General features: G+C 43.6%; 6 protein-coding genes across 12 annotated transcripts; 4 read left to right on the forward strand and 2 right to left on the reverse strand.

The window, feature by feature from the left end:
• The first annotated feature begins 1,522 nt into the window (after nucleotides 1-1,522).
• LOC108559460 (zinc finger protein 460-like) lies at nucleotides 1,523-8,083 on the forward strand. 3 transcript variants are annotated; one of them, XM_017916759.1, is made up of 5 exons: nucleotides 1,523-1,761; nucleotides 5,946-6,438; nucleotides 6,503-6,952; nucleotides 7,021-7,536; nucleotides 7,658-8,083. In XM_017916759.1, the coding sequence occupies exons 2-5, from the start codon at nucleotides 5,992-5,994 to the stop codon at nucleotides 7,808-7,810; spliced, it is 1,566 nt and encodes a 521-aa protein (XP_017772248.1). In that variant the 5' UTR covers nucleotides 1,523-1,761; nucleotides 5,946-5,991; the 3' UTR covers nucleotides 7,811-8,083. The 3 variants fall into 3 exon arrangements, with proteins under 3 accessions (XP_017772248.1, XP_017772247.1, XP_017772249.1); XM_017916758.1 differs by lacking the exon at nucleotides 1,523-1,761 and adding an exon at nucleotides 1,944-2,542; XM_017916760.1 differs by lacking the exon at nucleotides 1,523-1,761 and adding an exon at nucleotides 5,496-5,883.
• A 1,713-nt stretch (nucleotides 8,084-9,796) lies between these two features.
• Nucleotides 9,797-12,382, reverse strand: LOC108559459 (actin-related protein 8). Its single transcript, XM_017916757.1, has 2 exons — nucleotides 10,915-12,382; nucleotides 9,797-10,856 (listed from the first exon to the last, which is right to left on the reverse strand). The coding sequence occupies exons 1-2, from the start codon at nucleotides 12,110-12,112 to the stop codon at nucleotides 10,351-10,353; spliced, it is 1,704 nt and encodes a 567-aa protein (XP_017772246.1). The 5' UTR covers nucleotides 12,113-12,382; the 3' UTR covers nucleotides 9,797-10,350.
• A 995-nt stretch (nucleotides 12,383-13,377) lies between these two features.
• Nucleotides 13,378-16,692, forward strand: LOC108559462 (zinc finger and BTB domain-containing protein 17-like). Of its 3 annotated transcripts, none has more exons than XM_017916764.1 (5): nucleotides 13,382-13,657; nucleotides 13,885-14,364; nucleotides 14,425-14,910; nucleotides 15,250-15,535; nucleotides 15,603-16,692. In XM_017916764.1, the coding sequence occupies exons 2-5, from the start codon at nucleotides 13,927-13,929 to the stop codon at nucleotides 15,797-15,799; spliced, it is 1,407 nt and encodes a 468-aa protein (XP_017772253.1). In that variant the 5' UTR covers nucleotides 13,382-13,657; nucleotides 13,885-13,926; the 3' UTR covers nucleotides 15,800-16,692. The 3 variants fall into 3 exon arrangements, with proteins under 3 accessions (XP_017772250.1, XP_017772253.1, XP_017772251.1); XM_017916762.1 differs by having other exon boundaries at nucleotides 13,384-13,657; nucleotides 14,419-14,910; XM_017916761.1 differs by having other exon boundaries at nucleotides 13,378-13,657; nucleotides 13,885-14,910.
• Nucleotides 16,693-17,500: 808 nt separating this feature from the next.
• Nucleotides 17,501-19,680, forward strand: LOC108559463 (uridine 5'-monophosphate synthase). The gene is made up of 4 exons (XM_017916765.1): nucleotides 17,501-17,879; nucleotides 17,932-18,178; nucleotides 18,509-18,757; nucleotides 18,829-19,680. Exons 1-4 carry the CDS (start codon nucleotides 17,721-17,723, stop codon nucleotides 19,608-19,610), a joined length of 1,437 nt encoding a protein of 478 aa, XP_017772254.1. The 5' UTR covers nucleotides 17,501-17,720; the 3' UTR covers nucleotides 19,611-19,680.
• A 235-nt stretch (nucleotides 19,681-19,915) lies between these two features.
• LOC108559467 (protein HGV2) lies at nucleotides 19,916-25,690 on the forward strand. Of its 3 annotated transcripts, none has more exons than XM_017916771.1 (4): nucleotides 19,916-20,114; nucleotides 23,834-24,338; nucleotides 24,394-24,851; nucleotides 25,287-25,690. In XM_017916771.1, exons 2-4 carry the CDS (start codon nucleotides 23,834-23,836, stop codon nucleotides 25,614-25,616), a joined length of 1,293 nt encoding a protein of 430 aa, XP_017772260.1. In that variant the 5' UTR covers nucleotides 19,916-20,114; the 3' UTR covers nucleotides 25,617-25,690. The 3 variants fall into 3 exon arrangements, with proteins under 3 accessions (XP_017772260.1, XP_017772261.1, XP_017772262.1); XM_017916772.1 differs by lacking the exon at nucleotides 19,916-20,114 and adding an exon at nucleotides 23,670-23,746; XM_017916773.1 differs by lacking the exon at nucleotides 19,916-20,114 and adding an exon at nucleotides 23,720-23,742.
• Nucleotides 20,235-23,543, reverse strand: LOC108559469. The gene is made up of 6 exons (XM_017916774.1): nucleotides 23,462-23,543; nucleotides 22,066-22,297; nucleotides 21,768-22,012; nucleotides 21,586-21,702; nucleotides 21,379-21,516; nucleotides 20,235-21,317 (listed from the first exon to the last, which is right to left on the reverse strand). The coding sequence occupies exons 2-6, from the start codon at nucleotides 22,125-22,127 to the stop codon at nucleotides 21,001-21,003; spliced, it is 879 nt and encodes a 292-aa protein (XP_017772263.1). The 5' UTR covers nucleotides 22,128-22,297; nucleotides 23,462-23,543; the 3' UTR covers nucleotides 20,235-21,000.
• Nucleotides 25,691-26,460: the final 770 nt, after the last annotated feature.

Below are 26,460 nucleotides of genomic sequence, written 5' to 3' on the forward strand. Positions count from 1 at the left end.
ATTGGGGCAATTTATTGCCACCACGTTGGTTGCAATTATTTCAAATTCACCTGATCCTATTGGATCATCCAATGAATTCAATAGATTTTCCTGGTTAATTTATTGTTGCTACGTTGGTCAACGCAATTGCGTTCGATTGTTTCAAAAGTTTTGAAACGACGCGTACGCACGCATCATCGAGAAAAAACGAGAATTTTCCGACGATCCGGCTGCAGAAAGTGTCCGGTGAAAATCGATCCCGTTTTCCACACGTGCGAATCGTAATCATGGAATGAACAGTAAGTGCAAAATAAATCGCAAAACTGAATCTATGAAGTTCGCAATTTACCTAAATTAGGTTAAAACAAATTTCGACAGAAATCTCATCTTGTTGATTGATTTCCGGTCTGCGTTACCATGGGCAATAACGTAATGCTGTCTGTGCCTACTTGGAGAGAATTCCAAATATCACAAGTTTATTTACGAAAGTCTACTTTCTGTTTATACAAACTTCAGATCGTGTAACCAAAATTAAATTTGAATTTTATTGTTGTTGACACTTACGAAATTAATGAGATTTGAATGATAGCAAACTTGGATTAAACGTCAATATTTGTAGAGGGTAAAACAATGAAAAGACGGCACACTTTAATTATATTGTCTGTATTATTAGCACTAAAAAATGCATTAGTTGTATGTAATAAAATCTGGAATAGAAATAGAAAGAAAAAAAACCTGGAAAACTTACAAATTAGAGAACGGTAAAAAAATATAAGTCTTTCATGGACTATATGATACATGACTAAAAAGTAAAATGCTAGAGAAAACATAAAGATAGAAAAATTCAAAAATAAATTGGAAAATTGTGATTAAGAAATTTGTAATGAATTTATGCAAAAATGAATTGCTTCAACCGCGAGAGTATTTGACAATAATGGAACAAAATGTGTTATTTCAATTATTGACGAATATTATAGAATTTCGAGTTGTGAAATATGTTTGAAGTTGGATTAATTTTTTTAACCTTCTTAGGTATAATATAATTATTGAGAAGGTCAGTCAGTGAGTTTTGTCCATTCAAGTGTATAAACAGCTGTTTTTTGATAGTGGGTGGTGGGAGTATGAAGGTTCTTGACCCCTTATTTGGGGGAGGGGGAGGAGGTATTTTGATTAAAGAGAAAAAATAAATTCCAGCATCCAGCTGACGTGAATAAATTTAGGCAATATTTTATGACCCCACGTGAAATCTGTATTGTTTAAGTTTGTTTTTGTTTGTTGAGAGGATTTGAAATTGAAATGATTGTTGGGTGTTGTTTTTCTCGAATTTGATGAATGTTCGTTTACATTTGAAAGTGACGGTGTGGTATGAGATTGAGTCATGTGATATGATTGGATTGCAGGTGTGTTTGTGTGTATGTATGTTCATGTACGCAGAGAGAGAGCGTACCACAGGTGGATTTCTGACTGATCGTGTGTTGTTGTTTTCCGTAGAGTTTCGAATTTGGCGGGCATCGGAACGACGGTGCCGCCATCTGGATGGCAGAGAGGACCTTGGCAAGCGGATCTGGGCATTTACTGGTTGCGTACGAGTGCTACGTCGTGTATAGAAGAAATACAGGAGAGGAAAGACGACGTCGTTGTTGTTTTCGTGTTTACACACTGTCGCGTCGTGTACACTTATCGGCACCTATCCCCGACGACTGCTGATGATCCTCCTCCAGTCCAGAGCAGGCCCCCCCGGAAAAACCGCTGCTGCTGCTGCTGCCGCCGCCGCCGCTCACCGTAAGTTTTGCAACCCCCTCCGATTCCATCCACTGTCACTCACTCGGTTGGTCTCTCCAAACCTATCTATCCTATACATATATATGTATATTTATATATGTGTGTGTGTGTATAAATGTATGCGTGTCTCTTTCAGAATGTGTGTATGAGCGCTTGTATGTGTACGTGTGTGTTTGTGCATGTAAATTATAGCTGTATGTATTTGAATGGCATGCATAGATGTGTGCTGAAGTGGCACACATACGGCTCACTCGCTCACGCAGCCGGCAACGGGACGGGAAAAGGACGGAGAGAGAGAGCACACGTAGCGGAGCCTCTGTGCATGTGTGTGGCTGTATGTTGCCTGCTGTGGGAAAGTCCACAGTTTTGTTGTTGGCACAAGGAGACGCGGTTCGGGCTTCTTTTTTTCACTGTACATACATATCTTTTCTTTTTTTGGTTGGGTTTTCTCACAATCTCGCATAGAAACAAACACTGCCGTTGAAGTAAAAACTGTACATTGTTGTATTAACGAACTGGTTGTAACACTGGGTCCCGGGGCGCGTGGTCCGAAGATTTCGTCGTGATCCGTGGTGACGCTGACGGCGGCGATTGCGTTGGCGTTGGTGGCGGAGAGCAAGAACGGAGGATCGGTATCCGCGTCTCGGCGTCGGTCTCTCGCACTCTCTGCGATCCTGACGATTTCTCGGGTATCTTTTCGCGGGTCGCGGGTGTTTTGGGGTAGGGAGCTTCGTCGCTCTAGGAAATCAGTGGAAGGGGTGCTCGCAGCGTGTGTATTCTGGTAGGACATACATATATATATTCATCCCCACAATCTTCCCAAAACCACCACCACCACTTCCACCTTCCACCACGTCCCCAAAACACGACGTCATCGCCGTAGAGATACGCCTTAAAACACACACACACATACACATACATTCATACGTGCACGCACGCATAGACACACCCATGCATCGCATTCTCCGTGCCCCGCTCATAACGCATCATCATCATCAACATCATTTCATTCCTCATCTCGCCATTCCTCCTCTTTCTCTCGGCTGTATTTTGCATTTCCTAAATATTCATTGTGCCTTTTCCGCCGTCCGCAAGGTCGTGTAACTGCTCCTCTTCTCGTTTTTTTAACAACCCCAGCTGCCATATGGAATAGCCTAACTGTACTTTTCTGCCTCGCTTTCTTTACGTTTGCAACGGCTCGGCCGTGTGGATGTGGTGGACCTTGAGCCAACGGCAGCAACGTAAAAACCAAAACGACGGACATCTTTCCGCCATTACGTAACTCCGCTTGGGCGTCGCGTCGCACGTAGGCCGTGTGCAATCGATACACTTTATTATTCGATTTCGTTATTACCGCTGCTGTTGCCATCATCATTTATTGCGATTTACCATTACTCTGCGAAATATAAATATTCGTATAGCCGTTTTCTCTTCGCAGAGTTCAAAGGTCGTTCTCCAAAATTCCCTTCTCTACAATCGTTTCAATATAATACTTTTGCTGTTACTTGTCACTGACGATAGTTCAAAGTTCGTTGCATTCTCGTATTTTCTTCGAGACTGCATTTTGTGTGTATTGCATACAAAGAATATCAAGGCTCCCCCATTATGTTTGTTATCAGTCGATTATGGCTGCAACTGTTTAAACACGCGTTTAACGGAAATATTTTTAATCTCTAGATGCACAAAAACTTTTCTTATCTGCTTGGGTTACCTGAAATTCAACAATGGAAAGTAGGATGAGTAAAGAGGCTCTAGTTTTAATTTAAAATTATCGATTCGAATTCGTTTCTTATCTTTATTGCTCAGATCGATTGTTTTCATTTGGTAATTGCATTTTGAAATGAACTATCCTTGCTTTCGTTTTCATTTTGTCAATAATTTAAGTTTCGTTGTTGCTGTAAACACTTTATAAAACATAGAAGCCTTGGATTTGGTATACATTCTCTTTTCTTTCTTTTATTCACAATTGTAATTAGGAAGTCAACAAAAATGTTGTTTTTAGAAGCGGAGCAATTGCAGGAACTTGCGGTCAAAATATTTTGTTTTGGTGTCGTGACCGAAATTTGTATGTTTACTTAAAATTCGAAGAAGCTTCATTAACTGTGATATTGGACGTCGTTAGCATTTTTTGGAAACTTTTTAAAATTGACATTAATATACATTATATGCTATTGTTATTTCATCGCAATTCGCAACAATCTGTAAAAAAAAAACTTTCAAAATATCGCAATCTATTGTGAATAACGATTCTAAACATTGTTGTTGTTTTCATATGGATTTATTGTATTATTGTTTTCTCGTCGACGGTAATTAAAATGGAATTTGAGTTCGGTAATTAGTCACGGATTTTGTTGGTCGTCGGTGCCGCCACAAGTCATTATTCTTTTGTTTGCGTCCAAAATGAGTCATTCACCCTGTAGTACACGTACGTACCATCATCATATCTAGTATACTATATAGGGTGTGTGCTTCTTTTTGCAGATCAGGAAATGCGAACATTATATTAGTTTGTGCTTTTAAAATGATGCTCGAACTGAAATCCCCTTCCAGGTAGGTAGGGATTTCTTCGTAGTTTTTAGTGGGGATTATACTGAAAATTCGGTTTATGGGGGAGAGAGAATTGTGTGTGTGTTTATTGCGGGACGAGCAGTCGCCGCCTCACGATGGGACAACATGTTTCAGGCCTGCTCGTATACCTGGCTTATATACCTGGAAAGGAAGGTCGGTGGTGGCCATCTGCCTGCCAGCCTTGTGCGTTTCTCTTCCTTCCTCAAGTTTATTCACCTCGACCACTCCGCACTCATCGGTGAATTGAAAAAGGACGAACTGAAAAAAGTATGAACCGTATGAAATGAGAATAAAAGAAACAGAAAATGACATATAAATAACCGGTAGTAAGTACCCGCATCGCCGGTGACTATAATCGCGCGCGGAAATATGAAATCGCATTTTAATTTCGCCGACTCGATTTTCTCTTTGTTTTATGAACATCAGTGATATATGTTTCGAATGTTCGCATACTATTAGTAGCTACACTGCCACCATTTCCATTGTACTGCATTAAACTGCTCCAAAAAGGGGTGGATGTTTAAAGGATGCTTTAACAAGAGGAGGAGTATGTGTTTGTGAGTGTGTGTGTGTAGGAGGAGGAAGGATATTGCTTTGGTTTAGTCTCCACCCAGCAACATCCCTTCCCATCCGTTGCGCGAACGGGATGCTGAAACGGAACCAAGACCTATCCAACGTTTGGCACAAATTAGATTCGATTTTACGGTGAATACACGCTTAGAATGCTTGGAAGAACATTGGAATTGTCATCATCGAACTGTACTTGCATTTTTTTTATTTCTACGTTAATTTCAATTACAGTTATTGTCTTTTACTCGTGACCCGACTTCGAATTTATCCGTTGTATTTTTTGGAGAATTATTCATGGCCTCTGCTATGTTTATTTCCCGGTTGTTTGTTTCTCTGTTTTGTTAATTGCAGTAACTTTTGAATGTCGGAACTTTCGGTTTCGCCTCTTTTTTTTTGCTCTGTCTCTCATTTTCTTCTTCTCTCCTTGTTAGTTTCCTCGTTCTTTCCGGCGTGAGATCAAAACGCTATTCGTAATAAATGGAATAGTACGTTCGATGTGAGTGCTGATTGGCCCGTTGGTTGGTGGTGGTGGTTGGTTTGCAGGTGAAAGTAGGTTAAAAGTAGGTAAGTGGGTCCGCTGACGAGTGGATTTCTCTGCAGAGGACCTCGGCTAGATTTCACCTTTTCGTCTTTGTCTGACAACCAACAGGTGGTCGGGCGGTTAGAGCGAGAGAGACGAGACTTCATTTGGTCACGTGGCGACCCCACTTTCCAAATGACCATTGCTACTCTTTACTTGCCACACTACCGACTTTAATACCACTCCGTTATATTCGCTTTCGACACCACTACTACTACTCGCTCGCTACCACCTACTACTACTACTACTACAACATCTTGCAGTTGATTTTCTGCATTCCCCTCTAGATATTCAAAATCGGGGGTTACCCCCCAAAAAGGATAACTAAATAACAGTACCACGAGCGCGCCCCTTCTCCACGAACCTTTCGAACATAAACAATAATAACGTTATTGACAGTGCATGTGTGTATATTGTGATATTTAATTGTGTTTTAGTTTAACCGTATTGTTTGTTGTTGTTACAGTGATAGTCGTTACTTTTGAAGATTAGTGGATAGAAAGAAGGTCGAGATGAATTTTTCACCTTTCGGTGTGGGAGTGCCGTTATCGGCAGCGATGCCGGTGACGACGCAGTTCACGACGGGGAAGATCGCGCAGAACGTGACGGCCGCCAACGGGCAAGTCGTTGGGGTCCTGCAGGGAGGCGAGAACGGTGTCCACTACATCCGACCGTTGGAGACGTCGGCATTCGCGCAGGCCGCTTCGCCCACACCCAACCAGGGCCAGACGCAGACCCTGATCACGCTGCCCATCACAATGCCAGGCGCGAAGCCCGGCGATCCCCAGCAGACTGTACAGATTCAGGTGGTCAATTCGGCGCCGATCACCACGATGACGCCGACCACCTCGGCCAACTCGCCCAAATACCAGATCTCGCAAATACCGATTCAGACGTTCGGCCAAGGTGCCACAGTACTTACCGTCGCCTACAACTCAAACCAGGAGGGTATACAAATCGTAAGTAGATGAGGGCGCAATTTGCGAACAAGTATGATTTTCATTTCCTGCCACTGTATTATAGGTCGACGGTCAAAATGGGATACCTGAAGGTATGACTGTGGTTGCAGCGCTCCAACCTCAAGACATCCAGATGTTGCAGCAACAACAGCAACACCAGCATCAGCAAGCTCAGTTGGAAGCTGCACCGACGAATAACGCCGCCGGCGACAAGGAATCCAAAGATATCACCATCTCCCCTGTGTCAATTATCAAGACGGAGAACCCCGGCGACAAGTCCGACTATATACAGACAGCCACCGTGCAAGAATACCTGCAGCGCATTCAAACCCACACGTTGCCGCTGAGTTTGCAGCAATTCCTCAAGTTCAATACGGACGTCAAGCGCGAGACCATAATCAATGAGGATGGCGTCATGGAGGGTGTCGTGGAAAGCCAAGAGGGCGTCGAGCAGGATCATGAGCAGCATCTGATAATGAACGACTACGCCGAACCAAGCATGGAAACGGAAGAGGTACTGAGCTCGCTCTAACACATTATATAAACGTTTTCTATAAATGTGCTTTGATTCTGACTAAATAGGTTGTGGACGATCCCGAAAAAACGAAGAAAAAGAAAAAGTACAAAAAGAAACCGCCAAAGCCAAAGACGCCCAAGCCCGGACAGGTTCACATTGCGACAGCCCTCGACGGGACGATGCTGTTCTGCTGTCCCGAGTGTCACATGGCCTATCCGGAGAAGGAGCTGCTAGAGCAGCATCTTGTTGGACACAAGATCGAGAGGCGCTTCATCTGTGGTATCTGCGGTGCCGGTCTCAAGCGCAAGGAGCACCTGGAGCGACACAAGCTCGGCCACAACCCGGAGCGACCGTTCGTCTGTTCCGTCTGTTCGAAAGGCTTCAAACGCAAAGAGCACCTGAACCTCCACTTCGTGATACACTCCGGCGAGAAGACGGAGATCTGCGGCGAGTGCGGGAAAGGTTTCTACAGGAAAGACCATTTGCGGAAACACACGCGATCACACATGACGCGCCGGGTAAAAGAGCAGGCGCAAGGCAGTGTGATCGGCAAGGACGGCACAGCCCAAGTCACGATTCAGGTAACTAAACCAATAACTACTACTACTACTACTACTACAAATTGATAAACAATAAATCGATAATCGACGGTGACATTCTGATTCTGAAATGTAATATTTTTTATATCATTTTTTTTTATAGGTGCCCACATCTCAAACGCCGATACAGATTCCCGTTCAAATACAGGTGCCGCAGCACCACATCCAGGTCACCACGAATACGGATGAAGACGGTCAAGTAAGTACCGTCGTTTTACCTACAGCCTCGGAGGGCATCACCATCATACCGAACTGACGAGTTCGAAGCGGCGCGCCGGGGTCGCACCGAAAAGACATTAAGCTAGGCATCAAAAAGAGATTTTTAACACTATACAGACAGAGCGCTCACGCTGACGAGACGGGGGACAGGATTTAATTTGTAGTTTATAAAATAAAAGAAATATATAAGAAAAGTATACAATGGATTAGGGAACGTGGACTTAACTTAAAACATATATATATATATATATATATATATAGCGACAACACCACCACCACCACGAGGCCAAAAAGAAAAAGGTGCGCGATTAAAGAGAGTAATGAAATGAAAGAAAGAAAGAACACACCGCAAAGAGTGTACTTTCAAAAAAAAGTTCATATAATATATTTATTAACAATTTATTATTATTATTTTTATATTATTATAAATATTTATATACATGCGTATAGAACGAAAAGAGATAAAGAAAGAGAGAGAATATAGAAGATAGATAGATGAAGAATTATTTTATGTGATTGCGATTAATTATATTTTCTATTATTATTATTATTATTGTTGTTGTTTATATAAGCATGTGGCGTCGGTCTTAATGCGATTTTATTTTCTTTTGTTTTTCTCTTTTCTGTTTCCAGCAGTACTTTGTAAATATGTCGACCGCTGGATTTTTGTAACGAAAAGCAAGAAAAAAAAAACAAAAACAAAACGAATATGAACGAAGTGTTTCTTCGTGAGTCGAAATTTGTTTTTTTTTTTAATTATTTACAATTGTATATCGGGACCCGTTGCCATTTGTAAAAATACACCATTATTTGCATAAAAGATTTAAAAAAAAAACCGAATCGAAGCGACGTACAGCAATCAATCAAACAACCAACCACTCACTCTCATACCTATACACACACAGACACTAAAAAATAAACAGATGTAGTGACGATGTTTGGCAACAAATCGATGTACAATGGAAAACGCAGGATTTCCTTCCGCAAGAAGACGCGATCCATTTGCAATTTCCATGAAGACGAAAGAGAGAAAAGCGCAAAGAAAGACGAATAAAGTCCCGATAGAGACATATTTGTAACACTATGATGGATGAATTGTATATATATATGGAGGAAAGAAAGTGATAGATTAATTGTAATTAATTATTAACAAAATATGGTGTGCGGTACATTTATTCTAAATACTTTGTAGCTGTAAACTTTGCGAGAGAAGCAAAGGACGATTCCTTCATCATCCGGAAACAACCTCCACCTCCTCGATTAAGCAATAATTTGATAAGAAAAGATGTTGTGGATATCTTCATCAATACTGTTTGATTTTGTTTTTTTTTTGTTTTTTAATATATTAATTATGTATATACATATATATATATATATATTTATTTAGAAAAAAAGAGTGCGTCATGTGATTCCTGCATTTTCGGAGACGCGCTAATCTGTCGAAATTCAAATTACCATTGATTTCGTCAGTTGTTGTCGACGCAGCTGCGTATTTTTATATTAATGAAAAAAAAATAGAGTGCATGAACGAACGTCGTATATTGAGGATCAAACAGACACCTTCGCAATGTGCAAGTATTAATTAATGATTTTACTCTGTAATTATGACTATAGTATATATATATATGTTTATACGGTAATATCATGATTTCTCTCTCCGCAGGTGAATTGGACTTAATTTATTTAGCGTTTATTGTACAACTAAAGAACAGTTACAGATTAATTTTTGATGGCTATTGGATCCGCGTATTTAGAAACGAAACTAAACTTTGAACACACTGTATATATATATTTTTTTCTTCTTCTTCTTCAAATATTATTATTATTATTACAATTTTTTGGTTGATGTCATCTAGAAAATTTATCATATTTTTTTCGACTTTCCCCATTATATTATTATTTTTTTTTCCCTTATTTGGTTGATTATTAATTTTGTTGTGGTGTATATTCAACTATTTTTCACGTTGTGTTTCTCTATATATTATTTTCGCCGGGACAGATGATGTATTATTTATTATTATTATTATTTACACGCGATGAATGGTTTTGCTTGAAGGAAAAATTCGGCAAAAAAAAACAAACAAACATACAATATAAATATATATATATATATAAAAAAAAGCTAACAAAATGTGTACATGTATAATGTGTGTATATATATATAATATTTACTACTACTACTGGCAAGTGTTTTTTGTATATATGTATGTATATTTTATATATATATATATACATATGTATATGAAATAAGTAGCGAAACTTTTTTATACAATGTTGACCAGGTTATTTTCATTACAATAAAGATACATAAAAATTGTTATATAAAAGAATGACGACGATATGTTATTTATTTATGTTTTGCTGTAGTTCGACGCTCTCCTCTCCAACACCACCGTCCGCCCACAATCCTCTGCAAAACCACGCCTATCCAATAGTATTTTCCACGCCTATTATTATGATTATTAGTTATTTATTTTATTTACTATTACTATTTTTATTTATTTATTTATTATGTAAATGAGATCATAATTGTTGTTCCTATAAAATAGGATTACATCTTCTGAATTGTAAATCCAATTACCATTGGAAGGGGGCGCGTTCTCGCAGGATACGCACCCCGCATTTCTCCCACTCACCGGAGCCGATCCAGAGTTCCTGGGCCGTCTCCAGGCAACTGAGGATCGCGGCACCCTTCCAAGCTACCATCGAGGGGTCCATGTCGCGCGGATTCGTAATTATGTCCAGCTGCTCTGCCCTATACAAGTACGGTATCTGCAGACTGATGCGGTTCTGCAGCCAAGTCCCGATTCCGGCAAAATTCATGCCACCGCCGACTATCAGGATGCAGCCGTACATCTTCCGTTTGAGGTCCTCGTTCGGACAGCGGTCGATGCTCTGAAGCACAGCCTGATCGAGCCCGAGGATCTGACCAGGATTTATGACGAACTCTTTGTCCGCCGGCTGCGGTGCCGTGTCGATGGCGTCCACGACGATGTCATCGTCGTTGGTAGCCTGAGCGTTGGCCTCCTCGAAGTAGGGCTCCTTCATGTCGGACGTGGTCGGTTCGAGGCTCTCCTTTATACCTTGAAATATGGGAATCATTGAGAAGAGGAAAATATTAGTTGGACGAGAACAACGAACCTTTTCTTCTGATTTCCCGCAGGTAATTCTCGTCGTGCGGATCTTCCGGATCTCCGAGAGATCTCTTCTGGGTGTGCACGAGTTTGGGACCGGTGACGCCGAAGAGTTCGGGCGTGAAGAGGCTGAGAGGAGCGACGATGCACTCGTCGCCCACCTGAATGGTGAACTGCAGCACCTCCATGCCGGGCTGCTGCAGAGTGAAACTCTTCTCCTGCGAGCCGCAAATATCCAAGTTGACGTGACAGAGTTCCTCCTTCAGCTTCCTCAGCAACATGGTATCGAGTTTGTTGCTCTCGGAGCAGTCCTTGTAGGGAAAGGCGCACTTCTGCAGAAGCCAGAAGAAAGTCTGCGTGATATCGGCACCCCCATAATCCATCCGAACTCTGGTGTTGCTGTGACATATGCCATCTTCGACGCACGAGACGGACGTCTTCTGATCCCCCACGTCGACGACGCAAGCGTAGCTCAGTCCCGAACCGAAAGTGGCAGCGACGTGATCCTGCAGCAGGAAAGCGGCACCGAAGCCCATCTTGAGCAGCAGCAGAGTGTTCAGCTCTCTGAGGTACGTCCTATTGTAAATGTCCGGGATGATGAGCACAACCTTAAAGTTCTTGAATTCCTTTCTGGGTATCATGAAGTGCGTCTCCAGGATGTACGTCCAGATGACCTCGAGATCGGTGAGGATGGCGGTCATCGAGCCACCGGGACCGGAGTGCACGTTGAAATCGCCACGACGGAACGGAAAGTGCACGTTGAACTCGTCCAGCGGATCGAGCCGCAGGATGTCGTTACCTATGACGATGTCGCCTTCGATCTTGACCCATTCCCCGCCGGACGCTGCGATCGTCTCCGGCGTGGAGCGCCTATTGAATGCGGCTATCTGCTGTGGAGGCGTCGCGTAGCGTCTCCGACCGTCCGACTGCAAACAGGATTGCAGGGTGTGCGACACTCCCAGCCTCGCATCTTCGATCTCCTGCTGACCAGCACCTAAATCCACCCGAGGTGGCAGGAATGGATCGACATGCTTCGAACCCCCGGGAAGCCTGCGTCTCGCAATCGCGTGCAGCACGCTCAGGGGGTTCACGTCTGCGGCCCTCCCGATCCTCAAGTTCAGAGAGCCAGGGTGGATCACTATTATCGACTTTGCTTGTGACACCTCTGGCGTCTGATCTGGAGGTGGCGTCGGCTGTACAGGCATGCTTCTTCCATTCACCGACCACACCGAAAATACTATTAGAAAGCTGCAGCACCCACCAACAAGATCTTTCTTAATTTGAGGTTACGCCGTTACGCTGTAACGACCGCCAGCACTACGAACACGAACGACAAACGAAACAACAGTAGTAACGACAGAACGCTGAAAACAATTACAGTTCCACTCGCAACTCGAGAATTGTAATTTAACAAACAAACAAACAATCAACCTCCTCCTCAACACCACCACCACTACTACTTTGTTTACACCTACCGACGACGCGACCGACCAACATCCAGCGTGAAAAGCAAGTTGCCTAACCTGCATTAAAAATACGAATCCTGTGGAATGCGGAGTGCGTAAAATGATATAATTATCGTTGTTGTAATCGAATCGGAAATAATTTAATTATTAACAGTACAAAAAGAGTCGGTCGGTCGGTTGTGTATTTGTTTTCTAATCCGAATGTTGCTGAATTTGAAATCTAGTTGCGCTGCATGTTTGAATTAGTTGAATGAACAGAAAAAAGTAATAAATAAATTTAAAAATTCGTTGGTGCGCCCGATTCGCGAATGCGGTTTTAATTGTCCGTCCTTTGCACGTGTTTCGTCCGTTGTGTGCGATTCTTCAACAATGCGAATTCGTTACAAGGAACAGAGCGCAGATGTGGGGTGGGGAACGAACGACGAGGCGAAACAACAAAGGATCAAGGAGCAGCGGCGAGCGGAATATTCGCGCAATAAATTTACGTTTCTTTGTAAATTCGTACATACAAAAGTGAACCGGTTTCGCGTGTTATTTTTACCGGTCGTTCTTGTTCTTGTTTTGTTACGAATACGAATAGATGTATTCTGGTTTTTTTTGGTTGATCCTCGAGGAGGAGGATGATGATGATCAATCTGCCGCACCGTGGATCGCGCGTGTGAAATTTGCATTTAGGGGTGTATCTTTCGCGCAGGGCGATGCGCGCGCGGTGAGAGGGGTCGCCAGTCAACCCTTCCTTCCTTCCTTCCTTCTGGAAAGGGGATGAAAGCGACGCACAAATAATAATAATAATAAGTAACGCGGAGAACAAACAAAACCAGTGGGGGTAAGAAGAGGAGTGCAGGAGGTGGAGGAGAAGGACGAAAAGAAGGAGCGCAAGTAGAGGATTTCAGTTCGACCCTCGCGAATGCGCGCGCCAAGGGCTCAAGTAATATTGCGTGTGAGTGTGTTGTGAAGAAGAGAGGAGACGCGCACATACACACACACGCTCACACATATATATATATACATGTAGTCGTCGGGTCGTCCCTTCGCCCCTCTAGCCCTGTGCGCGCGATCAACTGATCGCAGCAGGCGCAGCAGAAGCCAGCAGCAGGAATGGCGAACGTCAGTTCAGAGAGCTTGTCCAGTGATCGACGACACTAATCAAAGTGAGCGAAGGTGTAAAAAAAACTTGCGGAGAGCGCGAGGATTAATTGGAGGGAGCAGTAGTTTGCAAGAGGTTCGTGGAACCTGGGGATAACGCAAAGGAGTGAGAGAAAGAGAGAGTGAGAGAGCACGATGGTAAGGACATCATCACCACACTGCAGACAACACACACACACCCGATCACGCTCATTATTATAACGCATTAATTCACACCCCCCCGCAAAAAGTGTGCGTGCTTGCCGCCGATGATCACATTCGATATTCATCATCATCATCGTCGTCACCATCACCATCTTAACTATCATCACCACTACCTTCATCGACTCTACTCTAATATGTGTGTCGTCCATTTCATGTCGTAGCGGAGGACTAAGGTGTAGTAGTAGTAGTTGTAGTGCTGTACAATGAACTTTTCACCGTTCGGAGGACACTTCTCGACGACGATACCGACTATCCATCAGTTCGCTGCTAAATTCGGCCACGAGAACGGCGGCGGCAATGGGCTGTGTCCGCCCCCGCCGCCGCCTCCTCCTCCACCGCCACCCACGCACACCACCACCGCCGAACCCAACAGCAACCGGTACACCGCCAACGGAGTGCCCTCCTTCACTCAGCATCATCCACCCACGCAGCAGCAGCAGCAACAGCAACAACAGCAGCAGCAGCATCTCGTCAACAGCAGCAAATACCAGCAGAGCTACCTGAACCAGACCTACCAGCAGAACGTGCGGCATCCGTCGGACAAGAGGTACGAGCAGCAGGAATTGGCGCAGGAGATCTGCGCTGCAATGCTCAGCCACCAGCAGGAGAAGCAGCAGCAGCAGCAGCAGAGCGGCGAGAAGGTTGCTTTAGGTCTAGCTTTTTCCAACGAAAGTTATAGACTTTGCGAGTTGCAGAAGCAGGAGCAGCAGGATCACCACGAGCGAGGCGGCGGAAGACATCAGCCGACCGTGGCGGTGCCCGCTCCTCCACCGCCTCCACCAACCAATCAGCTGCCACCGCCGGCGCCGATGCCCGCCAGCTGGCAGAGCCTAGCCGCCCCAGGATCCACCGTCGCCGATTACCTCTCGCATCTGCCGGCGTCGACGTTGCCGCTCAGCCTTCATCATTTCCTCAAGTACTCGGCGGAGACGATCAAGAAGGAGACCGGTCAGCAGCATCTCACCATTCCCAGCGAGGCCAATCTCAATCATCATCTCCACGGCGCCGCAGCTTCCTTGCCCATATCCAATCTGAACTCTCTGAATGGTCCAGGAGGCGGCAACCTCCTCGGTTCCGGCAACTCTTTGACCACCATAAATTCGGCGCAGCTGCAGAACGGCCTCACCTCCTCCGGCAAAAAGAAGAAAAAGAAGAAGGTCGAGAAGGAGAAGAAGCCCAGACCGAAGGTAACTTATACGACCGCGACTCATAACAATCGACGTAAACAAACTTTAAAGTTTAAACTAATCCCATAATATTAACCAATCCATATCCTACTTTAATTATTTCTTCAGATAATGCTTTACTCACTCGTTTCAACAAACAAAACAAAATATGCAAAGTTATTTCCAAAACCAAGATTTTTTTTAAAGAATTACTATAAGATATTCGCTAATTATTTCATATATTTGAAATATTCTTTACGTTGTAATAGTTGTACTCGATCTCTGAAGGGCAGATGGTTTTTGCCTGAATTGATCCATAGCTTTGTTTGTTGTGTTTCAACTAATTGAACATTGTTTTAGCCTGGAGAGATTCGGCTGACGACGGCCCTGGACGGATCCACGCTGTACTGTTGTCCCGAATGTCACATGGCCTATCCCGAGAAGGAACTCCTGGAGCAGCATCTCGTTGGACACACTCTGGAGAGGAGATTCGTGTGCGACATCTGCGGGGCAGGTCTTAAACGCAAGGATCATCTCACCAGACACAAGCAGTCCCACAACCCTGAGCGACCGTACGTCTGCACCGTATGCCTGAAGGCATTCAAACGGAAAGAGCAACTCACCCTACATTTCGTCATACACTCAGGTATTGTGCTACATCCATTTTTTTCCTCAACATCATTATGATGTTATTGTTTTTTTGGTGGTCGTAGGTGAGAAGAGGCACATCTGCACCGAATGCGGCAAAGGATTCTATCGGAAGGATCATCTGCGGAAGCACACGAGATCGCACATAGCGAGGCGCGTGAAGGCGGAGCTGTCGCAGCAGGGCCCATCGACGACGCCTTCGTTGCAGCTGCAGGTGGCCGCACCGACGCCCTCCTCCTCCGGCCACGGCATCCTCTCCTAAAACGCGGCGCGAACCTTTTTTTTGCCTTTGAACGTAAGTGGATGGAAGAACCAGCACGAAACACCGACCCTCGAAAGACGACGACCGTCCATCTCGTACTTTCATCCTTAACCAACAACCTAAAGAAAACTACACTTTAACAATTTAGATATGATTGAAGTGCGGGACGCGATCGGGTTGTCGTTGATCAGGGATGATTTCGTTGCATATTCCATCTACTCATGTATATAATAACAATATGAAAGTATTTATATATATATTCTTTGTACTTGTAGCGAGTGATGGGAGAAGAAGGTATCTTCACCGAAGGAAAAGAAACTGAAAGTAGGCTTAACGGCGTCGAAGACTTAAGAGATTTTTTATATTATATATATAACCGATGACGATAACATACCTGCAAGAACTATAGTATATATGACACACACATATATATATATAGAGAGAGAGAGACAAAACGAAACACAGAAAGAGAAAGAGCATAAAATGAGATGTATATTTTTGGTGAACTACGTAGATTTCCTTCATTTTGCTGTTAATTCCTTCGTTTCATATTTCTAATTAATAGTTTTTTTCTTTTCATTTCGTTCTCCGTGTTTGCATTCCCCATTGGTGCGCGAGTGTTTGCTGTGGGCGTGACCCCGAAGTTCGATTCATCCGCCCATAAACAACAAACGAAGAGCGAAAAGAAACCAAAAAAAAATATGATCCTACATTTCTTTCAATTATTTATTTCTGCATGTCCATGTATTTTCTGTTTGTTATTCTTGTATTTCTTTCGATAACGCAACGCGAAGACCGACCGACCGACCCTTCGCATTCTAGTCCATTTCCGTTCTTCGCTCTGAACAACTTTTCCGGTTTCCTTCACCTGTACATCTTAATTACAGAAAAAAGAAAAACTGATAATTTCTCTCTCGCTGAAGACGGTTTGCCGTTGAAAATCAGCCACGAAACGCAAATAAATTTAAGATTTGAGTGGAGGAGGGGTGCGAAAAATAATAAAGAAAATAGTACAAAATGTATGCCATATTAATAATTGTAATTGTAATATATATGTATATGAAAACTGGAGAAGAAGAAGAATATATATATATATTATAAACGAGTAATCTTAAGTGATCTGACAGTGCTGTTATATTGTAATAATAATAATAATTAATAATAATATTGACGAGGTGACTTTTGTTCCTTTCGTTCGCGCGGTTGGCCAACGTGAATTTAACCCCGTTGCCTAGAGAACGTCGTCGTTCAATTGTTTCTATTCCATTTCTTATTATTATTCATTTTCAACGCCAACCCCAATTACACTGGTTTTCAAGTTCTTAATGTGTGTTTTGTTTTTGTTAAATTCTGGTACGTCTGTGCGCGAGAATGTGATGCATATATATATATTTGTAAGAAGACAATCGTTGACGCAAAACTATTTTCGGCTTTGAATAATGTTGTACATATTTTTGGACAGAGACTGCTTCGTTTACTTTTAGCAATTAAAGGTGTATTTGATGCGTGTTTGCAAACTGAGAGAGAGAGAGGGATGTCACCATCACTGTCGCAAAATAGAGTGAGAATCAATCCAATTGTAATTTATTTCTATACAACAACAACAACAAAAATGGAATTAAATATATTATACACACGGAGAACAACGTACATGAAAATGTTTTATTTTGGGCTGATAATATCCAAGATTTTCTTTTTGACGACTTGCAAATGGAAACACCCTGTAGATGTGAAATTTTTTCGAAAGTCGCGCGCACAGGAAGCGCGCCCCCATCCACGCTACCAACCAAATGTAACCAACCGACCGACGCAATTTGGCAACACTCGCCTTTGACACGTGAATTTCAATGAGGTTGCGATAGCAACAACAAGTGGTTGTTTATAGTCGTTCTATTGTTTTTTTTAATTCTTTTCTTTTTCGATGGCTTCGTCGAAATGCTACGAGGATCGCCTGAAGGCCTTCGCCGTCGAATTGTACAAGATCAACGCGGTGAAGTTCGGCGAGTACAAGACGAAAGTCGGCCTCATGACCCCGGTCTATTGCGATTTGAGGGTTATCGTCAGCTACCCCAAGCTCATGGTGAGTGGAATGCAACAACCCCATTTCACTATATAATTCAATTTTTATGCAGGGTGTGCTTGCCGACTTGATCATCGAATCGATGCCACACATGAAAGATTTTGACATTGTCTGCGGCGTTCCCTACACTGCCTTGCCCATTGCCACGACAATCTCGTACAAAGTGGATTTACCAATGGTCATGAGACGAAAGGAAGCCAAGGATTATGGCACCAAGAAACTCATCGAGGGCTTCTACAAAGACAATGACACGTGCCTCATCATCGAAGATGTTGTCACTTCTGGAAGCAGCATTTTAGGTAACATGATAATGGAAATATTTAATCTTCTGTTAGAGTTTCCTGATAAGTAAAACATATTTACTTAATGTTTGTGTATACACACATATAAAGCTTATTCAAATTGGATTATGTTTCAATATCAACTTTGTTGTAGATAATCAAAGTTCAATTTTTACATGATAAGCCAAAAAAAAAAAATAGATTACTTAATGATGATTATTTCTTAAACCATCTTTCGGATCAGACCTAGAACGTGGTGATAAATCCAAAGAAACTGAAGCAACGAGAATCCAATATGATTTCGATCATTTACTTGAACGCGTTTTTTGATTCAATTATAATTTGCAGAGACGGTCAAGGATTTGACGGCAGCCAATATTCAAACTACGGAGGCTGTCGTTCTGCTGAACCGTGAGCAGGGTGGAGAAAAGCTGTTGAAGGATAACGGCATCAAAATGCACGCCCTCCTCACCATGACTCAACTGATGAAGTTCCTAAAAGAAGCCGACTGCGTTACGGACGAAACTTGCCAAAAGGTTGCCGATTACTTGAAAGCTTCCCAAGTCGACGCCTCCGTTTTGAACAAAACGAAATTGGGTACTGAATTGATCAATTTTCTATGCGTTTGGATTTGTTTTTACTGAATGCGTACGGTGGTTGCTTTGTAGATCGTCTGAAGATGCCGTACGAGGAGAGGATCTCGCACTCGAGTAACGCCATCGCCAAGAGGCTGTTCAAAATCATGTCGGAGAAAAAAACGAATCTGTGCATCGCCGCTGATTTGACAGATGCCGCGGAGATCCTGAATCTGGCCGAGGCGGTCGGACCGCACGTTTGTCTCTTCAAGACGCACATCGACATCGTGGAGGGATTCAGCGAGGTCTTCGTGAAGAACCTGAAGAGCATTGCGGAAAAGCACAACTTCGTCTTGTTCGAGGACAGGAAATTTGCGGATATCGGTAAAACTTGCCAGTTGCAATACAGCAAGGGCGTATACGGCGTATCGTCGTGGGCACCCTTGGTGACGGCGCACTCCTTGACCGGAAGCGGCGTTCTGGAAGCACTCGAACAGGCGGAAGGACTTGCGGAAAGGGGCGTTTTCGTGTTGGCGGAGTGCAGCGCCAAGGGCAGTCTGATCGATGATAAATACGTCAAGGCGACGGTTGCGATGGGCGTGGAGAAGAAGTCGCTGGTCACCGGATTCGTGTGTCAGAGTAAGTTGTTCGTGGAGCAACCTGGGTTCGTGCAGTTGACGCCCGGCGTTCAGTTGGGCTCCTCTGGGGATGGCTTGGGACAACAGTACAACACTCCGGAAGCTGTGATGCTGGAGAGAGGGGCCGATGTTGCTGTCGTGGGTCGCGGCATCACAAAAGCCTCCAATCCAGCCGCAGCAGCCGTCGAATACAAAAAGCTGCTATGGGATTCTTACCTGAAAAGAATCAGTAATTAGCCAGCAATTACACCATTAACATTGTTAAGTTTCTTTTTATATTAAAAGCATTTTTTTATTACCATTTAAATTCGTACACTTTACAAATCAAATTACCTTCATTACACAACAAATCCTAACATCCCTTAAATAATTGAATAAGGCAAGAGTAATTTCGATGCAATGAGATTCATATAATAACGTAAATATTAATGTGTTCCAGGCAACGTCGATTTTGTGTCGTATGCAACCAGACTAACTGTTCCGTCAGATATTATCTCGCGACAAATTCAAATCTGGAGACTTTCTAATTGGGTTGGCGAGACTGCATGGAGGGAAAACACTGGTCCACGATTGGTCTGACCCCTGCGAAACCGTTTGTTGCTTCTGCTCGTATCGTTCGGGTGCCGCAAAGCGTTCGCCATTTGGTAACGAGTTTCACGGGTGTCAACTGGTGTCAGCCTTCCCATTCTACTTTACCTGTTGCTACCAGCTCACAAACAAACAAACAACATAAACATAAAGGTAAGAACTTCCGAACGTCATTTCCTCTTTATTCCATACATAATATTTACATGTAAACCAAGAAAGGCATTTTAAATGTGCGTTGTAATGCCTATTGTCTCCTCCAAGCGCAATATTCTGTTCTTCGTCAGCCTAAAGCAGCAAACAAATCGCCGCCGTTTTGATTTTGTTTTGTCGTTGCCATCGCCACCGGTTCGTGCACAAACAATTAACATGAAATAGCAATAGCCATATATATATATAACAAAAGGAAGGAAATTATTGTCCCTAAGCTGTGTACATAGTAAAATGTTCGGTAATGTAAAAGTTAGCAAAAACTATATAACCTCTCTCTCGTTTTCGTGTTTTGTTTTTTTTTGTTACATCTTCTTTTCGCATTCATCTCGCCTTTTAATCCGTTAATTTTTATCACAATTTGTTACGCAGCGCCCTCTCTTCATCCTTCAAAATAAACAAGAATGTACACACGAAAATAGCATGCGGGGTGTGCTCATCTTCGTAGAAAGTCAAAAAGATTTTGCGAAAATGTATAATTTGTAAATAGATAAATGTATGTATGTAATAGAGTAAGAAGCTCTCTGCGTTCATATGCTTGTGGACGGTTAACCTCCGAAGCTTCTCGTAAACTTAGGCAACTCAAAGTTCACCCTAGGCAACCCTTCCCTAAGTCGACTCTAGGACCGGTGTTTCTCAACCATGTAATTTTGCAACTGTCATTTATGCACGTGGATTGTTTGAAATGGTTTGCAGGATTGAGAAAAGCCGGCGTAGAGGACAGCGCTTGGCAGAGCCGTAATCACAGATTTCAAAAAATCTATATCGTCTCGTGCGATCTACATGTTTCGGTTTTGCGCGTAAATAGCTCGATATTTATAGAAAGAAAATACTAGTTGATCATGCTGGAGATGGGATTGAAGCGCATGATCTTGGAGAGCAGGATCCAGAGGACGGAGGTCATCACGCAGAGGATGACCCCTCCCCAGCCTAAGTCCAAGGACCAAGAGGTCGAGAACACCCGGGCGCCCAACAGGTGGGCGGACAAGAGGTAGCCGCGACTTCCCAACGGACTGACGACGCCGTCCACAGTGCAGTCTGCGTCCATCCGGTACCATCCGTTCGCGTCTGTCGCCAAGTCGAAGCGCGAAGGTCTGCTCTGCACCCTCTTGAAATGGATTATCGTAAGCGTGAAGAGCGCGAACGAAGCTGAAAGTAATTGCCGTTGTTACCTAAGCGTCCTATAAAAGGATATTAATATATTACTAACCTGCCAACAAGTACATGACTCCTGTAACCAAGACGGCGCTGATCTGGTGCTGGCACACACCAAAAGCTCCCACCAAAGCGGCGCTTCCCAAGATGATCAGGCACACCAAAGCACAAGATATCGACAAGTTCTGCATCCCTTGATATAAAAAATAATATTAATAACACGACGATAATTGCATTTGGGAATGGAGGGAAATCCACTTACGCCTTTGCCAGTCCGCCTTCGGCTCGCAAACCTTCATACCGTCGAGTCCACCCGACAGATAGTTGACGCATGATTGCTCCGGAAACCCGATCTTACCGAGCAAATGTATCTCTTTTTCTGAAATCGACCACTCACATTGATTAATACATTCCGATAATTGTCCAATTGGAGCGTAGACTCACCGGTCAGACTGAAGCATAACGTCCAGATGCCGCCGTGTATTGGCACGAGGAATGCGTGTTCGTTATTCGTGGACACCTTGGCGACGCCGTCGAAGAGCCACTGGATGTCCAGGCTGGTGTTGGACATCGTCTGCAAGGCGCGCCTGTCCCAGGTCACCTCCTCCCAGTGGTCGGTCATGATTGCCGCGCACAGCATCCCCGTAGCGCAGGTCGTCATCACGAGCGTCCCCAGGAGAAAGAAGACGCTGCATCCGTACACATTGCAACGTTGCGATTGCGAAATATCGTCTGCTCTCACCTGGGATGCACGCTGCAATTCCAGCCGGTCTCGTCGTCCGCGTCGCCGCCGCCCGTCTCCATCGCGGTTTCGTAGTCGACGATGAGCAGGTTGTATTCTTGGCCGCCCTTCAGCTTGGTCGCACCCTTGATGAGGTCTACGAAGCTTCGGGGCGTGATGATGGAGGTTTTCAAATACGTGATTGGAGCTTACATCTAGCGCCACGCCCACACTGCTCCTCCTCCCATTTTCACTTGATAACACACACCACAACAATTGATAAATATTTTATATTTTTCTTCTTGAATCAATCAATTTCAGGTTTATATTTTACTGTTAATTATTGATGGAATTTGAACGGATATTTGATTCAATTCTAAACGCATGTTGGCATTAACCGTAAACAATCTCAATCGATGTAAATTGACATGCCGTGATTTCTTTATCGAATATTTATTTATTTACTTTCCATCAAGTTCGCCATGAATGTGTGAGTGCAACCCAAACTTTTACAAACCGAACGGCATTAACATCATCGTTCCCCCATCTGAAATCGATTTTTCGCTTTATTTTTAAACTAATTCGCCCGTTAAAACATAGCCATTCCAGCCAGACGGGTTCGTGTGGGGGCACGAGAAGAAGAAAAAAAAAGCAACCTTGACATGAAATTGCGAAACGACGCAATTGAATCGGATCAATCTTTATCGCTAGTTTGCTTTATTCGTTTCGGGCCTTTAACTACCCTTTCCCCATTTCATTAACATCGAACGAGAACTTGATGTAGTCGACGTTAAATTATTTATGTATGCCGCTCGCATAAAGCACTTGAGCGGTGTTTCTAAGGCCATCGCCTGTCGAGATTTTCCTTTCTTTCTTTTTTTTATATGAAATGTTATCCTGAGGCCACGAACTTTACGGGTTTCCGTTAGAAGTGAGGGCGGACGTTGCTTTCAACCCCTTTATTTTCTAATCAAACGCGCCGGAGGATTGGGAACCGTTCCAATTCGCTTGAGAATGCAATCTGTTGAATATTCCAATGCGGTAAACGACCCCCCTGTCTTCTATCTCTTATCCTCATTGCGGACAATGTATACGTTTTGCGGCGGAAATACAGCCTCCTTCACTTTCTTATTAATATTCTATATGAGCTTGTACTTTCTTTTTCATCATCAAAAAGAAAAAAAATAATTTTGAATCGAGAAGATTTTGATTAACGCATTTCGAAATTGAGCGCCAAAAACGGAAGTGCGTCACATCGCACAATATTGAACGACGTCGGGGAAAATGCCTATAATAACTTGCTTCTATTTATTATTTTTTCTTCTCTTTGTTAATGTTGAGCAACAGCTCAACGTTATTGCTTTCAAATTTATATTTGATTACTGATTACGTTTATACAAATATTAAGATTCGTTACCTTTTATTTTCGGAGAGAGAGAGAGTTTGTTCGTTGTCGTAAGATTAGTGCTTTTATTATTTTTTTTTTAATTTAATCTCGTTTTGGTTTGTGCGGATTGTGGTTTGGCCGGGAACAGAATACTACGCGTCGTCTCGCGACATTTCAGCAACTGGAGTCGCCGTTGGCGATGGTGGCGACGACGTCGCGACGCACATCAATACGACGGGGCGCTTGCGTAAATCGGTCGAGTGGAGGACCGATTTGTTGTTTTTGTTTTTAGGTTTGCATCGTTGATCTCTCTCTGTGCGTATGTGTGTTTGTGCTGTTGCTGCACTATCTTTTCGTTGGTGGCTCGATCTGTGATTGTTTTTGTTGCGTTTATTTTTCCAGATGGCGACCGAAGCAATGGTGAACAAAAGCCCGATGGAGTTGCTCGCGATGGGCAAGAAAGCGTTCTGGGCGCACGAGTATTCCGATGCCGCCGCCTATTTGAGCAGGTCGAGTGAGATGCTCATGGATGAGTACAAGGACGACAAGCACAACAGTCTGGGCGACGTGTATCTATATTACGGCAAGGCCCTGCTGGAGCTGGTGCGCGAAGACGGGGATCCTCTTGGCGATGCCGTACCGAAGGAGATCGAGCTAGAAGACGAGACGGCCGAAGAGGAGGACGTTGGGGAACAGGATAATGATGAGGGCGGCACGGCTGATCGAGCGAACGAAAGCGTGGATTCCGTCGGCGCCGGTGGCGAGGAGGACGGTGGCAACGACGACCAGGACGATGCCAAGAACAAATCCGAGTTGGCCAATATATCCATCAACGGTGAGCCGGCCACCAGCCGCGCGATGGAGGACGAGGAGGACGGGGAGACGCCTGCCGAAGACGCTGCCGCACGTAAGTGATTCACATCTTCTACTCTGTGCGAAGTTTACTTATTTTATTGTTGTAGCTAAAGAGGAGGAACCCACCGATCTTCAGTTGGCGTGGGAAGTGCTCGAGATGGCCAAGATCATCTTGGAGAGGCGCGGCGAGGAAGGTCGTCTTGACTACGCCGAGTGTCTGGTCGCGTTGGGCGAGGTATCGATGGAAGGCGAAAACTTTGAGAGCGCCATCGCGGACATCACCGCCGCTCTTGAGATCCAGCAGGAGAGGTACACAGAATCCAAGGATAAGCGCCACCTTGCCGAGACCTACTACAAACTGGGCATGGCCCTGTCCGCCAACAACAATATCCAAGAGTCGATCAACAACTACCGCAAGACCGTAGAGCTGTTGAAGAATCGGATGGCCGTGCTCGAGGCTATCGAAATTCCCGGCACCTCTGACGCAAACGAGATCAAGGACATCACGAACTTGCTACCCGACCTGGACGAGAAGATCACGGATCTTTGCAACTACCAAACGGAGGTAATAATATATGAAAAGAACGCGGTCAATGAGATAGTCGCCGATAAGATGCGCCGTCTGGATGTGGAATGATGAGTATGGTCAACCCGTCCACCCCCCAAACATTTTATTTGCCTACGTTTATATGTGATCTTTTTGTTTTTATTTTTTTATTTGAAAAATGATACAACTTCGACTGATACAAAGAAGAAGAAGATCATATTTTACTACTTCTTCTTCTTTGTCAATAATACTCGCTCTCTCCTTCTAACTTATCGTGATCGGTGACAAATCTTCTCCTCCTCTATCTCTGTCTCTCTCCAACCCTCCCTTCCAGCTGCAACTGCTGCGAGCACGCTTTGTTGTTGTCGCTGTCGTCTTCATCATCGTCGTCGTCGTTGTCTTTTTTATTGAATAATTCTCAATTTGCTAATCGTCGCTGATTTTCGTTTGTAGGCGGCGGCCACAATAAAGCCGGAAGAGGAAGCGCCGACGGTGAGTTCCCCCGTAAAGATGGTCAATAATATAACGCACCTGGTGAGGCGTAAGAGGAAGCTGGAGGACGTCGCCGTGGAGGCTGCCGAGATTGCGGCGAAGAAGGCGGCCGCAGGTGAAGCAGCAGTAGCAGCAGCAGCAGCAACAACGGCGGTAGCAGCAGCCGCCGCCTCCTCCTGCTCCTCCTCATCTTCGTCCTCCGGCTCGGCCTCATCCACGAACACCTCCACCGAATCCTCCGCCTCCCCCGACGCCTCATCCACGTCATCCTCATCAAACGCAAGCAATTGATGAAAGCCCAACATACAAGAAAACCCTCTTTCTTTTTTTTATTTATACTTTTACAACGCATTGTATATGAAAAACCCACCCTCCCAACATCATCATCATCGTTCCCTCCTCCACATCCAACTCTATTTAATGTTGTTTCAATTAGTTGCAAGACCTTCCTTCAACACTTAATCATGTTTTACCTCGAGATTTACACTTTAGTAATTAACTCATTGTTCTTTCGTCTTCGGAGATTGTTAATATTATATAATTTTGTTTTTTTCCTCGTTATACTACGAGTCCAATTGAACGCAACTGATAATTTCCAAAACCAAATCCATAAAGTTACGAATATTATTTTTTCTATAATGAAATATATATAATATATGAATGTTGTTTTATTCACAGAAGAAATAGTTTGTAGTCGATGTTTATTGATGATAATAATAATAATAATAGTGTATTAAATATTTTCGTATTATTTTTTCCTTTCATTCAATTAATTTATTTTGAAAAACTACTATCACCACTCGCATGAAAGCTGAATATCTCACCTTTCCAACGAGTCTAGAAAGTTCTTTTCGTATTTTTTTTTCAGTTTTTACAGTTTTTCGTGAATTTCTCAACAACCCCTTAAGATAAATACATCATCGACCACTCGTATGAAAGCTGAATATCTCACCTTTCCAACGAGTTTACTGGCATCTTCGTACTGCTGCAGAGTCGCCTTCTATGAGCTGTAGAAAATGCTTTTCGTATTTTTTTTCAGTTTTTCGACAACCCCTTAAGATAATTACATAATTGACCACTCGTATGAAAGCTGAATGTCTTACCTTTCATAAGAGCCTACTATTGTCTTCGTACT

The sequence above is a fragment of the Nicrophorus vespilloides genome, unplaced genomic scaffold (assembly GCF_001412225.1).
Source record: "Nicrophorus vespilloides isolate i.1.1-1 unplaced genomic scaffold, Nicve_v1.0, whole genome shotgun sequence".
NCBI lineage: Eukaryota > Metazoa > Arthropoda > Insecta > Coleoptera > Silphidae > Nicrophorus > Nicrophorus vespilloides.

What these genes read in the sequence shown, in the direction of transcription:
- LOC108559460 (XM_017916759.1), top strand. Translation starts at nt 5,992, where the DNA reads ATGAATTTTTCACCTTTCGGTGTGGGAGTGCCGTTATCGGCAGCGATG. An exon ending in CAAGCATGGAAACGGAAGAG is followed by an intron (nt 6,953 to 7,020) that starts GTACTGAGCTCG and finishes CTGACTAAATAG; the next exon opens with GTTGTGGACGATCCCGAAAA. An exon ending in CAGCCCAAGTCACGATTCAG is followed by an intron (nt 7,537 to 7,657) that starts GTAACTAAACCA and finishes TTTTTTTTATAG; the next exon opens with GTGCCCACATCTCAAACGCC.
- LOC108559459 (XM_017916757.1), bottom strand. Translation starts at nt 12,112, where the DNA reads ATGCCTGTACAGCCGACGCCACCTCCAGATCAGACGCCAGAGGTGTCA. An exon ending in GCGGGAAATCAGAAGAAAAG is followed by an intron (nt 10,857 to 10,914) that starts GTTCGTTGTTCT and finishes CCATATTTCAAG; the next exon opens with GTATAAAGGAGAGCCTCGAA.
- LOC108559462 (XM_017916761.1), top strand. Translation starts at nt 13,927, where the DNA reads ATGAACTTTTCACCGTTCGGAGGACACTTCTCGACGACGATACCGACT. An exon ending in AGAAGAAGCCCAGACCGAAG is followed by an intron (nt 14,911 to 15,249) that starts GTAACTTATACG and finishes ACATTGTTTTAG; the next exon opens with CCTGGAGAGATTCGGCTGAC. An exon ending in ACATTTCGTCATACACTCAG is followed by an intron (nt 15,536 to 15,602) that starts GTATTGTGCTAC and finishes TGGTGGTCGTAG; the next exon opens with GTGAGAAGAGGCACATCTGC.
- LOC108559463 (XM_017916765.1), top strand. Translation starts at nt 17,721, where the DNA reads ATGGCTTCGTCGAAATGCTACGAGGATCGCCTGAAGGCCTTCGCCGTC. An exon ending in TTCTGGAAGCAGCATTTTAG is followed by an intron (nt 18,179 to 18,508) that starts GTAACATGATAA and finishes TATAATTTGCAG; the next exon opens with AGACGGTCAAGGATTTGACG. An exon ending in TTTGAACAAAACGAAATTGG is followed by an intron (nt 18,758 to 18,828) that starts GTACTGAATTGA and finishes GTTGCTTTGTAG; the next exon opens with ATCGTCTGAAGATGCCGTAC.
- LOC108559469 (XM_017916774.1), bottom strand. Translation starts at nt 22,127, where the DNA reads ATGGAGACGGGCGGCGGCGACGCGGACGACGAGACCGGCTGGAATTGC. An exon ending in GAAGGCGGACTGGCAAAGGC is followed by an intron (nt 21,517 to 21,585) that starts GTAAGTGGATTT and finishes TTTTATATCAAG; the next exon opens with GGATGCAGAACTTGTCGATA. An exon ending in AGTCATGTACTTGTTGGCAG is followed by an intron (nt 21,318 to 21,378) that starts GTTAGTAATATA and finishes AATTACTTTCAG; the next exon opens with CTTCGTTCGCGCTCTTCACG.
- LOC108559467 (XM_017916771.1), top strand. Translation starts at nt 23,834, where the DNA reads ATGGCGACCGAAGCAATGGTGAACAAAAGCCCGATGGAGTTGCTCGCG. An exon ending in TGCCGAAGACGCTGCCGCAC is followed by an intron (nt 24,339 to 24,393) that starts GTAAGTGATTCA and finishes TTATTGTTGTAG; the next exon opens with CTAAAGAGGAGGAACCCACC. An exon ending in TTTGCAACTACCAAACGGAG is followed by an intron (nt 24,852 to 25,286) that starts GTAATAATATAT and finishes TTTCGTTTGTAG; the next exon opens with GCGGCGGCCACAATAAAGCC.